The sequence below is a fragment of the Acipenser ruthenus genome, chromosome 3, assembly GCF_902713425.1.
Source record: "Acipenser ruthenus chromosome 3, fAciRut3.2 maternal haplotype, whole genome shotgun sequence".
Lineage (NCBI taxonomy): Eukaryota > Metazoa > Chordata > Actinopteri > Acipenseriformes > Acipenseridae > Acipenser > Acipenser ruthenus.
The window spans coordinates 99,925,713-99,941,288 of record NC_081191.1 but is presented as its reverse complement, the minus strand read 5'-3'; the positions used below and the strand labels follow the sequence as shown (position 1 = coordinate 99,941,288).

At 36.6% G+C, this 15,576-nt stretch overlaps 1 protein-coding gene across 2 annotated transcripts; it reads left to right on the top strand.

Annotated features, from left to right (window-relative positions):
• Positions 1-5: 5 nt before the first annotated feature.
• Positions 6-15,398, top strand: LOC117394694 (ATP-dependent zinc metalloprotease YME1L1-like). 2 transcript variants are annotated; one of them, XM_033993151.3, is made up of 19 exons: positions 6-165; positions 2,250-2,381; positions 3,310-3,475; positions 3,774-3,869; positions 5,322-5,431; positions 7,554-7,704; positions 7,815-7,898; positions 9,096-9,178; positions 9,259-9,349; positions 9,496-9,648; positions 9,873-10,005; positions 10,582-10,644; positions 10,773-10,885; positions 11,193-11,348; positions 11,653-11,804; positions 12,166-12,292; positions 12,390-12,463; positions 13,178-13,264; positions 13,575-15,398. In XM_033993151.3, the coding sequence occupies exons 1-19, from the start codon at positions 133-135 to the stop codon at positions 13,716-13,718; spliced, it is 2,148 nt and encodes a 715-aa protein (XP_033849042.1). In that variant the 5' UTR covers positions 6-132; the 3' UTR covers positions 13,719-15,398. The 2 variants fall into 2 exon arrangements, with proteins under 2 accessions (XP_033849042.1, XP_033849041.1); XM_033993150.3 differs by having other exon boundaries at positions 11,190-11,348.
• The last annotated feature ends 178 nt before the right edge of the window (positions 15,399-15,576 follow it).

Sequence of the window (15,576 nt, the reverse complement as noted above, 5' to 3'; positions counted from 1 at the left end):
CAGAAGCCATTTTTAGTTTCATCAGAGCGCTGCTGCTGATGGGTTCAGAAAGAGGACAAAACTGAGGACACTATATTTGGACGTAAATAGTAAACCTTTGCTACACAAGGAAATAGCGTTACAGTCCAGGACATGTTTTCTCTTTCTTCTACGGTCCAGCCGCAGGTAAGAAACTCGGGAACCGTTTAAAAATGGGGACTGTCAGGATTCGTCTGTGACAAAACATAATGGCAACTTCATCATACAGTGCATCGTATAACCACCAGCTGGTGTTCAGTCTTTATAACTGATCATGTTATTTTCATCATACAATTGTAAAATATTGGGTGTGCTACTACTAAATAAATAAACCGAGTACAAAACTCCCAATAAAACTGAGTGAAGAGCTTCATTTTAGGAATGCGTTGATGTTTTTAAATGTAGAGACTTCTAGAAAAACGCGTTTCTGTTGCATCACGATGCTGAAGTTGGCTTTTTATTCGCATGCCTGGTTCTTTCTTTTACGGAATGCGGGTTACAAAAACAGCAGGCAAACATGGCACAGATAAATTGGCGTGTTATCAAATTAACGCAAATTGAGTAAGTAACTCGAATATTTCAGGGATTAAATTACTTTGGGCCAATTATTGCAAAGTTGATCCTCCTTTGAAATAAGTGTCCCAAAGCGATTTAACCTTTGAAATACCCGTTACTTATTCAACTTGTGTTACTTACATTAGCGGGATGCGAATAAGAAGTCAACTTTAGCGTCGTTGTTACATCCACATTTGTTTTGTTTGAAATTATAAATATGTATCCCTTTCAAAATCTTAAGGAACCCCTCTTTAATATATTTTTACAGTTTATTTTATTTGATCTGGTTTCACTATGTTTGAGTGTTACATAGTTTAGATATAGTTCAGTTTAAAAATAAATAAAATAATTATGAAAACTTCAGTCTTTGTTCCTTACCTGGGAGCTGTGTACTGTGCTTGGGGGTGAGCAAGCAAGAATCTAAAATATTTAGGTCTTAACATCTTAATTTACCTTTAACCGTTCTTATAAACAGCTTCATTATTTACCACAGTGACCTTATGGATGAAAATGACCCATTGCATTTTTCGACATTACCTTATTATTATTTATTTATTAGCAGATGCCCTATCCAGGGCGACTTACAATTGTTACAAGATATCACATTATTTTTACATACAATTACCCATTTATACAGTTGGGTTTTTACTGGAGTAATCTCGGTAAAGTACTTTGCTCAAGGGTACAGCAGCAGTGTCCCCCACCTGGGATTGAACCCACAACCCTCTGGTCAAGAGTCCAGAGCCCTAACCACTACTGCACACTGGTGCCTTAAGTCCATACTACCGGTTGACCATGTAACCAATTTGTATCCAAAGACTGAGAAGCATTTGTTTTCTTTAGGTGTGACCAAACAAAATAATTATGACAAGTACTACATTGCAGATATTTCTGAAATTCTACAAAAAAAATAAAAAATAAAATCTCTAGGTGCTTACTCTGATTTAAGCCCAAAAATAACTTTTGATTTATTTACTATTAGTGTACTGTTTATTAAAGTGTGCAGTTTATTTAAAAAAAAAAAAAGTGGATTTCTGAATTTCTACAAAAACATTTTTGCAAATAAAAACAAATGTCTTATTTACCACAGCTCTCTAAGAACTACTCCACAATAACTTCTCAGACTGATCACACACTGGTAGAACGGTTTTCTTTTCCCCCTTAGCCTATTATGTAACAGTGAAGAGCTGCCAAGGGCATTTCTCCTCCAGTTAGTGAAATTAAAACCAGTGATTCACCCTTTCAACAGTGGCCTCTGCATTTTAACTTTTGCAAATATTGAACAGTAGAGCTAAAATGTAACTGTATATTGTATTACGCTTCTAATGAGCATCTTGAAAATCTTAGCAAATTCACAAAAAGATATAGTCTGCCCTGTAGGGATATTGCCAGTCAGAAGTGTTGAAAGCCCTTTTCTAGAAACCTCTTTGAATAGAGTCGGATTGAAGGTCTGCTAGTCAGTCGGACATGTGTCTGAAATGGTAGCCCTAGAATGTATACTTGGTTACTCAGAAGACTGCTGGTGTTACAGTACATCAACTAACTTTTCAGTACAGGTAGACTATGTATCAAGGTGTTCATAATGACTGTGGTAGTTTGATTCAACCTGTATGTGATTGCTTTAGTTGGCATGAATTAAACTGCCATAATATTTAATATTTGTTTAATCTTTCTAGGTAACGATTCCTTTGAGTCACCTCATCAATGCCTTCCATTCTCTGAAAAGCTCAGCCAGCTCTGTGGGCACAGCATCATTTCAGTGTCTTCAGAGGGAGCCTGCACCAGAGCATGACTTTCAAAGCAGTGAGGTAAACTTTTACATTTTTTAAGATTGAATACTTGCTATTTATCCATAGGCAAAAAGGCCACTCGATGAAAATGTAGCATTTGCTGCATCATTCCGATCATATCTAACACTTAAAACTCCATGTTACTGGTAACAGCTGTTATTAGCAGCTAAAGTTATTTACCAGCGTGACTTCAGAGATGAAAATGACACACAGGCACATCCTGAACTTTTTTCATTCTTTCCGGTTTGCCTGATCAGTTATGTAATTGAATCTGCATTAAACTTGATTAAACAGTCATCTTCACTTTTTTCCCATTGGCATCTCTCAATTTTGCAATCATATTTAAAAGTAAGTTTGATTCTTACTGTCTGTGTAAACGATTACTAGGCCTAAGTATGCATGTAAGACTGGCCACCTTGAGCGGTGGAAAGGTATCTTAAGGGTTTAGTAGGACCGTAGTATATTAAAGATTAAGAGGGAAGGCGTATACGTTTGCAAATCCACCACTACACCTACTAATATCTCACACAACCCTTTCTGCTGGCTACATCATGGTTTTGAAGTTTTGAAAACTCCTCAGGCAAAATCTAACTCGCACCCTTCACTTTGATTTGAGACCCAAGAAGGCTTTCCCATGTGACTTTTTGTTTTCTGGATAACAGACTCAAGGCTTATTAGATATTGGCTTTGTATTCCATGCACTGCTGTATTCTGTGATCTTTCTAGGTCAAGTTCGCTGCTGAAAGGTCAAATTAAAAAGTATGGAATCATTTTACCTTTCTGTGTATATCTGAGTGTTTTTTGGTGGTGAGTAGTCATATATCAATATAGCTTTAAGAAGTTGATATTGGTGATGGAATTGATGAAATAATTCCCGGCTAGCTCTGTGGTTCTTAAGAAATAATTCCACCTGTTCCTGTTGCTCATGCTTTATCTCTGTTTGCAGCCCTCTATTAACCTAAGGGATTTGGGTCTGAACGATCTGAAAACCAGTCATCTGGATGACCTGGTGAACCGACTCCTTCCCAGTGTTTCACCTGAGCACAGCCTGAGCCACTCTCACTGGAGAACTTCACACGTTTCAGCAAATTCTTTTTTTCACAATAAGCATGGTAAGTGTGATTGGAATCTGCTGCGGTATTTATTAAGTTCAGTGTTTTATTTTTTTTTATTGCAAACAGGAATGCAAATGATATCCATATGAAGAATGTCTTTGTATAGGAGTTAAAGTATCTAAGTACACCACATAAGCCATGTTATGAAATAAATAATATACTTAGTCAGTTTACATAAAGAATGTTTAAGATTTGGTGATGTGCAGTGTCAATTTTTGTAGTTTAAAAGCTATAAGGTTCTGTAGTCTTTCTGTGGATTTAAATTTTGTTTCTTTTGATCTGTGATTTTCCACAGGATTCTCCAGTAGCACTTTGTTGGGCACACCCACACTATGCAGGCAGCACACACGTCCACTACAGGCATTTTGCTCAGATCTTCAGAATTGGCCAGGTATGAGTGCACTATAATTGAACAGTGGGTTTAAATTAAGAGAATATGGCAGATGTTGAGTCTGCTAACGTTATATATAAATCACAAAGAATGTATGTTACTGAATGTATATTTTTCCTTTGTGGTGTCAAATAAGTCTAATCCTTAGGTTATTCAGTCTCTGTTTTGAGGCAACCTTTTGTAACTCTTGGTTCAAGTTTAGTTCTCCAAGTGAAGTGGTGTTGGTGGTTAACTTATTATTATTTATTATTTATTTTTATTATTTATTTCTTAGCAGACACCCTTATCCAGGGCGACTTACAATAACTTGGTCCTTGGTTGACTGCAGTTTGCATCTCAATCCCACCAAAGACACTTGACAGTCTCTGGGATCTGACAGTCTCAGTCCAGTGTCTTATTTTATGGCAACACGTCTGGTATAGCCTGGCCTAAAGTTTCACAACCCAAGTAGTTGCAGGCAATAGTTATCTCCTGGCACTGTCTGTCTTTGTGCTGTGCAAACCTAACAGGGATGTAAAAGCTGGATACACAAGTCCCCGGTAGATGGGCAGCAGTGTGGAGTAGTGGTTTGGGCTCTGGACTCAAGACCGGAGGGTCATGGGTTCAATCCCAGGTGGGGGACACTGCTGCTGTAACCTTGAGCAAGGTACTTTACCTAGATTGCTCCAATGAAAACCCAACTGTATAAATGGGTAATTTGTATGTTAAAAAAAAAAAAAGTGTAAAAAATAATGTGATATCTTGTAACAATTGTAAGTCCCCCTGGATAAGGGCGTCTGCTAAGAAATAAATAATAATAATATTCAAACTACTGTGTAACTTTGAAGTTCTTGCATAACCACTGGGCACACATGCCAGGTTCCAGTCAATTACATTTATAGTAATTTAATCACCTGCATGCGCTTTACAGCCAATAGAGAAATGTAATTGCCTAACAATGAACTACAACCACTAATCAATTTACAGTGGCATTTAGGAAACAGTCCTGTGTAAATTTGATAACATGATAAGCTCAGTAGGTCTAGCTACAGCAGTTAAAAGCACTGTTTTGAAGGAATATGGGGGAGGGTGAGTATCTCTATCAAGTTATCAGTTAAACAACTGGTTTGGGCTGAGTCAAAAATGTTGTTTGGGTATAATGCTTTGGAAGTTTGGAATTAGGATCTCTCATAAGTTATTGTTTATTCTTACTGACCTGTTTTTAGTATCTGACCCATGTTGAGTATTCATTTTATTATAAACAAGTGCAGAATGTAAAGTTAAACTGGCCTCCTCAAGTGCAAGGTCTGAAGTGTATTTTTGATATGTTTATTGAGGAATCAAGTGTAGCAAGTTCCTGATGCACAAGCTGAACAATATTTTCCATTACTTTAAAGGGAACTGTATAGAAAATTGTGTAGATCGCTTTTGTCCAGTTAATATTTTAAGTACCAACATCATTTCCTTTGTTAGTTTGGATCCAGAATCGTGGCTTTAAAACTCTGAAAACCAAAACCAGACGGCTGCAGTCCGGGAATGAACAGCATGCAGAATCAGATGGATACACCCCATCATTCATGAAGGTTTGCTGCAGGGGTTCTATGTTTCTTTTTCACTCAATTAGATAAACCGGTTTAGTGAAATGAAAGTCTCATGAGAATTACTGAAATCTTACTGTCATTGTGGTTATGTAGATTATGCCCTTTTTTTCCCCTGTTTTGGCTTCCTACTGTTTGGTTGTTGTGATTCAATGCTTTTATAGTGGTTCAGGGTATTGTATTCCACCTTTCTTAGAAGTCTGCTTCTCCTTCCAAGAATCCTACTGGATAAGTAGGTCAGGGTTTAACAGTAGTTCCATATAAGCACTGCATAGAAACGTTATTTTACACCTGCCATTAGTTTTTGTGTGTTATGTGCAGGTGTATAGCCCAGTGTATCTTTCCAAATAGCATGTTAGCTGTAGATAGGATTTTGTTGTATAGGTTACCTGAAGTTCTACACGCTTCATATCCAGGGGTTCAAATAAAAATAGTCGAAGCTGCTTAAGCGAGACGCCCTGGTGGAGTGAACAACTGTCTCTCTAAACAGAAGTGCAGTTAAACAACACGAGAAATCAGGTCAGTACAGCAGATAAAGCTCACACGTGAATAAATATTTCAAGCCAAAAAAAAGCCAATTTATTGCTAATTAAGTCGTACTTCAGTGCTGTAATTGTTTAATAAACATATTTACATTATGTACAGCGAGGTCCCAAGCTTTTGATTTAAGCTTTGGCCCTGATATACGCACTCCTTTGACAACAGCCTGCTGAAACCAAACGCAAAGTGCGTCCTCTACGTTACTGTCTCTCGTCTTGCATTTCTTTTTCATTTCGGGATTGGCGTTTGATCGCCACTCACCCAGAATAGCATCTCTGTTTTTGCTTATCCTCCCTGCCTGGCTTTTGGATGTGTGAAATTGAGCAGCAACGGAGGACAGAGACGATGTGGGGTTTCTGCAGAGCTTCCAGAACTTTTACTCGCTCAGCAAGTGAGTTTGTTTCTCCGCTGAGACATTTTTGTACTGAAACTGCAGTGCTGTACAACTTTTGCTGAAACTGCTTTCAATGTACAGACAAAGTGCAACACTGGTGAGAAGCCCGCCAATCGGCCCACAAAAGTGACATTTTTTATTGTGCCTACAAACCGAAGTTGACTTGAAAATTTCCTTGCAGCACTGGCATTCTCGTAATACCGGCATAAAAACACAATTTTTGAAGGAACACCAGAATTGATCCATGTATTTGTCTTATGCAGGTCCTGGTGCTCTTCCCAAGGTTGTATGTCATCTGCAGATTGCCGCAGCAGTCTTGCTGGCTGAAACATACAGGGACGCATTCCAAGTTGCTGCCTAATACCACCTTTTAATTCAGCTGATGTATCAGAAGGACATTCTGAATCAAACATCGGATGTTTCAGAAAAAAACATATGTTAAAGTCCCCGGTAGATGTGTAGCTGTAAAGGTAGCACAGTTAATTATTGTAAGAGTGTTTAAAACAAACTGCAAAATCATATATATATATATATATATATATATATATATATATATATATATATATAATATATATATATATAATATATATAATATATATATATATATATATATATAATATATATATAATATAAAATATAAAATTACACAGATACTTGTTAATACATGTGCATGTAACAAACGAAAACTAATGGTAGGTGTAAAGTAATCATTTTATTAGTTATACGGGACTACCAGCGCACCGTGATGTATGATTCTGGGAAGGAGAAGCCTGAGCATGACAGAGTACAGGACCCAGAACCGCACTGGAATTACGACAACCAAACAACAGGATACCAAGACAAAAACATGCATACTCCACACAAGAACAAGAATTAAGCTAGAATTTAAATGATTCTCCTTTAAGCCCCAGCTAAAGGAGTATACCTGCTATGAATTGTTTTATAAATACTGCTAGTTCTGAAACATTTTAATGCTTTCAATTACGTGTGTACATTTAAAAAAAAATTAAATTAAATAGGAAATTTGGTATCCGAAAATCACTTGCAAAATGAATTTATATATATAATATATATATATATATATATATATATAAATAAATAATATATGTCATGCATTGGTAGGGAAATAAAGCAAATAATCCTATTTTGACTTTGTCTTTTGTTTTTTTAAAGGGACTTCTGTTTCGAGACAAAGGACCAGAAGTAGAAAGTTTAGACAAACTGATGAAAAATAAAAGCATCCCTGAACCCCAGCAAGATGCCTTCAAAACTGGATTTGCAGAGGGATTCTTGAAAGCTCAGGCACTCACACAACGAACACAGGGCATGTTTTTGTATTTTCTAAGTCAAGGCCTGGCCGATTTACCATTATGTGGTTGGGGAGAGCACATATTTGTGTGTGTGTGCTAATTTTTATTTTGTTTTGTATCGCAGATTCTTTGAGAAGAACACGTCTGATTCTGCTCATTCTGCTGCTGCTTGGTATTTATGGGTTGTCCAGAACCCCGTTTCTATCTGGTAAACGCTCCTTTTCTGATATTGGTTTGTTACATTTTCATTGCTTTTGATTACTCCGACGTTGTGCTGTATATTACTGGATGTCACAGCAGATCCCTTACTGATGTAGAACTGCACTACTGAGGTGTTGCTCCATATTGGTGCGGACCAGTCTTGCTGGTGGAAGAAAGGCTAGAATACATAGTTGCAACACTAATGTACAGTATAACTCTGTGCAATGATAGATTCCCTTGAAGACTTAATAGTCACTCAATAGAACAGTTTTTGGTGGTGGTGCTTTCAACCACCTCTGCTACTGTCCTTTCAGTTTAGTGTTTCTTTTTCCATGTAGTTGAATATGAGGAGATTAAATTAAAAGTAGGCTGTGTATTTCCATTTTTAAAATGTTACTGCTGTATGTGTTCACCATGTACAAGAAATGTGTCTGCAGCATAGTTACTGCTGTTTAACACTAAGAGTGTGAGACATAAACAATTATGTAAAGAGGCTGAAGCTAGGTTAAAAAAATGAAATTTAAAAAATCCAATAAAACTCCCTTCTGAAAGGTCCTGGTATGCTGTGAACAATACAGATCCAGGTGGTGTTCTAGCTCCACTTAGGGAGCTGTGCTGGCAGAGTTCACCTGCTGTTTGCCTAATGTCCTGCACAGCAGCTGGAAAAGACTTGCTGCTCTTGAAGATGTAGTATGGAGTTATTCTTGCATTATTTAAATGTGAATTGGACAAAATTTATAAATGTGTCCATATGTGCCTTGTCTTGAAGTAAGTACAACACAGTCAATCATTTGAACCTTATTAAGCAAGCAGACTAAAATAATTTAACAGATCTGTTCTGCAGCAAAGATGTAGACATTGTGCATTTGCTTTAAAATAAGACTATGAATGTAACATCATTTTTCTTCCACTTGAATACCTTCAAGATACACTTGAAGCACTTTAGTAGACAAATCTAGCAAGTTTAGCTATTTTTATTATTGGTCTTGTGACTTAGTACTAGGTAATATGTAACCATTTTGGTTGGGTTTGGATCTTCCTTAATTTTATCATGGATAAGTCACAATGTTAATTGAGGTTAAGTTACTGTATAAAAGAAAGTATTGAGTCTGGTATTTTTAGCATTTGATATATTGCATAAGTTTCGTTTCTATGTAAATTTAAACCCGTAGCCCCCCTTTTTTTTTTTTTTTTTTTTTGACAGTGCGATTCCGAACAACATCAGGATTAGATGCTGCAGTGGATCCAGTCCAGATGAAAAATGTCACATTTGAACACGTTAAAGGGGTATGTTGTGTAAAGAGAACATGTTTCTGCTGTGAACTTGGGATTGTATTAAGTGACTTATCACTGACTGCTCTTTACAGGCTGAGGAGGCAAAGAATGAACTACAAGAAGTTGTGGAGTTCCTGAAGAACCCCCAGAAATTTACTGTGCTTGGTGGCAAACTCCCTAAAGGTAAAGTCAAAATACATGGAAAATAACCCTTCACTCCACTACTATTTCTTAATGCATTAGGAGTATTTGACATGTACTGCTGGCAGCTTTGTCTCTCAGTGCAAATTATGAAACCTGTATAACGCTTGATTTGTATACTCTCTTAGGCATCCTTTTAATCGGACCTCCAGGTACCGGCAAAACCCTTTTAGCCCGAGCAGTTGCTGGTGAAGCGGATGTACCATTCTATTACGCCTCGGGGTCAGAGTTTGACGAAATGTTTGTTGGAGTGGGAGCCAGTCGTATCAGAAATCTCTTCAGTATGTTTACCTTTTGTAAATGACTTATTTGTAAATATAATTTTGCTAAGAGGATTCTTGTGAAAGCTCAGAGTGTTTCCTCATTACATCTAAGCTCTGTATTGGGAAATGGGAAGGTTCAGAACAAAGTGCATTGACAAGCAAAGCAATTCACTTCTACATTATCTATTTTGTTTTTTTAAACATGGAATTGTAATTTTTTATTTTTTTTTTTTCCCTTGAAGGGGAGGCAAAAGCAAATGCACCTTGTGTTATATTTATTGATGAGCTTGACTCTGTTGGTGGAAAAAGAATTGAGTCTCCTATGCACCCTTACTCAAGGCAGACCATCAATCAGCTGCTGGCAGAAATGGATGGGCAAGTATTTTACCATTTATATATGTTCTCTAACTAGCCTGATCAACACAGGTTAAATAGAACTGCATAGAATAAGGATATATTCAGTGTTCTGTTTTCAAAAAGCAGAGTCGGCTTAAATAAGAGGTTCTTCTATTGGTTTAGTAAATCTCCTTTGCTGGACCTTTCGGTGTGAATTGTTAAAGTGCCACATGTTTAAAATGTGCTCACTACAAATCACTAGCTGAAACTTGCAACCCTATTGGCTAAAATGAATGTCTGTTAATTGCTGGTAACCACCGGAGACTGCATCGCTACCAAATTATTACAAAGTTCTCAATTAGCATGTTGAGCATTTTTATTGATTTCATAATCCAAATGATTAACACTAAAGTTAATGAGTGTTACCATATGGTCACGGTATTGATAAAGGAGCAGAAATATTTTTCTTCCCTAGGAGGTTGGGCTGGACCCATTAGGACAATGATTTCTGAAACAGTAGTAATTGCAGAAACAATTATGCTATATTATAATTTATTGGATTTGAATGCTTGATTTGTTAATATAAAGTTTAAATATTTATTTATTTTTCTACAGGTTCAAACCAAATGAAGGAGTCATTATTATAGGAGCAACTAACTTTCCAGAAGCATTGGACAAGTAGGTTTGAAATAACTTTTATTTAAAGCAGTGTCAAAGTACATTTTTATAAAAATGCTTCTGTTCAGTTTTTAATTAGAATACGTGTTACTTCAACGACACAGAATAAAATGTGCTTGCCTTTTTAGCGCCCTTATTCGTCCTGGACGATTTGATATGCAGGTTACAGTCCCAAGGCCAGATGTGAAAGGTCGTACAGAAATTCTGAAATGGTACCTCAAAAAAATCAAAGTGGACCCTGGTATGTCTCTCGTTTTTGATTTACTGTTACACCTGACCCCTATTCTTGCTCTTGTATAGCTGTGTTGCATATTGGCACCATAGCGTCTTGCATGGACATTTGCTGATTCTAACAGATTACTAGCAAAGGGTACATTTCTACATTAAACCAAAAAGAAAATAGTGCTCTGTTAGAGCATGTGTGGGGCAAGAATGGTTGATTTTACTTGATATAAACTCAGGCACTAATAACCTGCTTCCATCAAAATATTTCAACTTTATGCTTGTACATGTTAAATAGATAGTAGTTACTGTGCTATCCACAGCAGGCGTTGATCCAGAAAGAATTGCCAGAGGGACAGTTGGCTTTTCTGGAGCAGATCTGGAGAATCTGGTAAATCAGGCTGCGCTGAAAGCAGCAGTGGATGAAAAGGACATGGTGACCATGGAGGATTTGGAATTTGCCAAGGATAAGATCCTTATGGGTAAGTTTTAATCAAAAACATGTTTAGACTAAGTGATACAGTATCTGACACACACACACAATCAACTGTGTTTGCATCTTACCAAAAATCTTTGAAAGAGCTAAACACTGCAAAGTTGTGAAATATAAAAATATAATATAAAAATATGACATTTGGAGCTTGCCCCTAATCTACCCAAAATACATTGTCGGGTAAACAACTTGAAGGCCAAGTCTGTTTATAAATGGGTCAATTAAGCTCCTTGGGGAGTTCCTTCCCTTTTCAATAAAAAAAATAAAATAAAGCCACACTTTCTTGTCCGCAGGTCCAGAACGCAGAAGTGTTGAGATAGACAAGAGAAACAAAACCATCACCGCATACCATGAATCTGGTCATGCCATTGTTGCTTTTTATACCAAAGATGCTATGCCCATCAATAAAGCCACAATAATGCCCAGAGGACCTACACTCGGACATGTGAGTAAACTGCATCTCCTTGTTGGTAGCCTTCAGTTACTGTGCACTGCCTCCCCTGATATCCATGTTTTATATATATATACATTTATAAATAACACGATGGCCAAGTTAATGCGTATTGATGCTTCAATGACAAATACTAGCACATGCCATGCTAAATGTGAACTGTTGTAACTGGATGAAAAATGCAATGGCTGAAAAACATTTCAGATTAGACAGTTACATGTGATCTTTGAAAGATCTTTGTTTCCCAAATTCCTAGATGTCAAACTGCACACTTGTTGGGATGTTGGTGTTCAGTTTTCCAGATTGTATGGTGCATGCTGTAAGTGAATTAACATGCAGACTGGTATTTCTCCAGGTGTCTTTGCTTCCAGAGAATGACAGATGGAGTGAAACCAGATCTCAGTTACTGGCCCAAATGGATGTCAGTATGGGGGGGCGGGTAGCCGAAGAACTTATATTTGGCAATGAAAACATCACCACAGGCAAGTCAACAATGTTTTACCGCATCAGCAAAAAAGGTAACGAAACATGATTTATTTATTTTTAAATGTATTATATATAATTGTTTTAATTTTCTAGGTGCATCAAGTGATTTTGACAGTGCAACCAAAATTGCAAAGATGATGGTGACGAAATTTGGAATGAGTGAAAAGGTATGTCTGAAATGCTTATCGACATCTGTTTGTTTAATTTTACTCTTTACCAAGTGTAAAATGAGGGAGAGGGTGCAGCTGAACAATCTAGTGGACTTTCAAATGTTCACCTTTTGACGTGCAGCCCATCCGTATGATTCAGACAGGATGCACATGGATTCATTTTAGCATACCAGCTGGCAGCAAATTGTATAATATTTAATCGCCAAAAGATCGACCGTATCCATTAATTCTCCATCAGTCTGAAATCGTGATAGAATGCACACTGTTTCTATAAACATTTATTATTTACACTAATGGGCTTTCCATCGCCTGTCATTTCTTAATTTTAAATTAATTAGAATTTAGTCCCATTCACTTCCTTTTCAGCATCGAGCCAAATTGCTGGGACTAGACCTAGCAACGCACGCACACCTAATAAACCACTGATCACTTTAACACCTCCTTATTGGTGTGGAACAGCTCCTTTTTTTCAAGTCATGCATATGAGATGTTTTGCTGCCTACTGGTACCAAAGCACACCACCACCAGGCACCAGGCTATATTTTGTCAGTCATACTAGCGGATTTTTGTGTAGTAAACTTGCAGGTAGTTCACTAATGACACTAAATTATATGGTCTTATCAATAACACGAGCTGATAAAAGGCATGTTTTATTTATTAGATGGTGTAATGGCATTTCATTAACAGAGCTTCTGTATTTATTATATATAGCTTGGCGTCATGACCTATACGGACACAGCTAAACTCAGCCCAGAAACCCAAGCTGCCATTGAACAAGAAGTTAGGGTACTCTTAAAGGTAATAATGGTCTTTTTATGGTTTGAGAGAGATAGATAGATAGATCTCTCTATCTCTATCGATCTGTCTTAATCATATTTTGTGTGCTGTACCTTTCAAATGAACTTTGTCTTAACTTTTTTTTGTCATTTAAGAGACTTGGAGTATATATGCAGTATTTCTCCATTAGGGCTGTTGGCAATTTGAGACATGGAAGTCTTATAGTATTAAAGTATCTGACCTTTTGAACCTCTGACTACCAAATATAATGCTGTATGAGAAGTCTTGATAAGTATAGTGACTAATTTATGTTTTTAATATTGTTAAATAGGACTCCTATGAACGAGCAAAACACATCTTGAAGAGTCGTTCAAAAGAACACAAGTACTTGGCTGATGCTTTGTTGACTTATGAGACTCTGAATGCCAAAGAGATTCAAATCATCCTGGATGGAAAGAATCTGGAACCAAGATGATCTTCCTTACTTTGGACAGGATTGGGATTTTTATCAACATGAATGTAAATAAGCAACAGAGCAGGAGGTTCCGCTGAATGAAATTATTGTGTGGTTTATTTTTCTTAATGTATGACCTTTTATGTATACATTTTATCCCATTTTCTTCCTAGGTTTTGATTAAGGCAGCAAGTGCACATTTTCTTCTGGTAAAGATTGCATTTTGATTTGCGAGGGTGGTGCTTGTTTTACAGATACACTTTTAGCAACCTATGTGATTTGAGTCACTGGTGATTCCTTTTGAAGTTAAAGCATCTCAGGGCTACAGCCAGCTGATTTGAGAGAGATTGTTTCACTTTTTCTAGAGTAAATATGTGCTGTATTATGTTATGATTTCATAATTCTGTCTGAAGTTGATCTGCATCTGTCTGTCTGCAGTCGGCTACAGTTATTCATTTTGCTTTGTATTGAAAGGTCTGTTCTGTTTTATCTGCTTCACCTGTATTCATACCACCAGCAGTGTTTTGCCTTGACTCCTTGCATCTGTATTCATGAGACAGTTGGCCAATTGACATGTACAATAAAAAATGTAAAAATCAGATTACTTCTCAAATATTCGCTTTTGAAAAAGTAGATGGAAAATCGCCATCTGACCATTTTTGTATCCAACTGCAATAGCAAACCTAGTTTTAAAAGGTCAAATACCGTACATGTCTGTTCCACAAACAGTTGCAACACAATTGAAATATTCTCAATCACATTAGGTACATTTGGACTTTTTAAAATCTTAATCCAAATACATTTGTGGTATTTGCTTTAAAAACACACTGTTTATTTTACTAATGCATTTGTGTATTTAGGTTAAATATTTGACGTGGATACCACATGTGCTATGGTACCTGTTAATTCCACAGGAAAGTCAGGTTATATTCTTATAATTAATGGAATCTTTGCCCAGATCCCCAAAATAATGGGAAGCATTAGACTTTGCAGAATGACATGCACTTTGCCTTTCAAAACTTGGGTGATGGAGCTGAAAGAATTAGCAGTTCATTGGTTAATTGTGGGTGCTTGGGAGTTGGTCTACTGAAGCAAATCAAAACACTGAAATAGTAATGTATCAACTAAAATCCTACTCTACAATTTTAAACAATTAAATAAAATACAATGTTAACTTAAACAGCAAAGGTACAAATCTACATACATAGTAATTCAAACTTTAATTCGTATCGCACACAACTAAAATCCTCCGTGGTGATGCAATAGTCCAGGCTTACACAATTAAGGCCTGATTTTTGTTTCATTATAATTTCCACCATTTTAAAGCAACAAGTATTTTAAGTTGTTTTGTTTTAAGAAATATGGCCCATCTGTACCTCCCTATATTTGTTATCTATAAAATTAAACAGACAGTGGTCATTTGGAATTCAGAATCATTTTATTGTAAGCTTGCTATACGTATTGGACAGATTTAAAAATCAAAACGTGTACATTTCTGCAGTGAAATATCCCTTTGCTTGAAAGTTCTTTTTTGTTTCAGTATGTGCATCATTTGCTTTTTCGGTGTTCCCTATATTTCTCTGCCTTTTGTATTCCTTTCTGTTCACTCTAGTGAAGATTGACGCAGAGGAACATTTTTGGGTTGTATAAAACCTAATTTGAACAGACTGTAAAAATAAGCTAATAAAGTATATAACAGTACATGTGTTGTGTATAATTGTAGTTCTGTATTTGATGCTAACAGAATGCTTCATGATCTTCGAGTTATCAAATCTGGTAAAACACATTAGTAACATGTATGTACTATAACCCCCCGCCCCCTTTTCATGCAAGAGTAGTATAATGTCATAAGCATATATAATGTCATAAGCAACTTTTA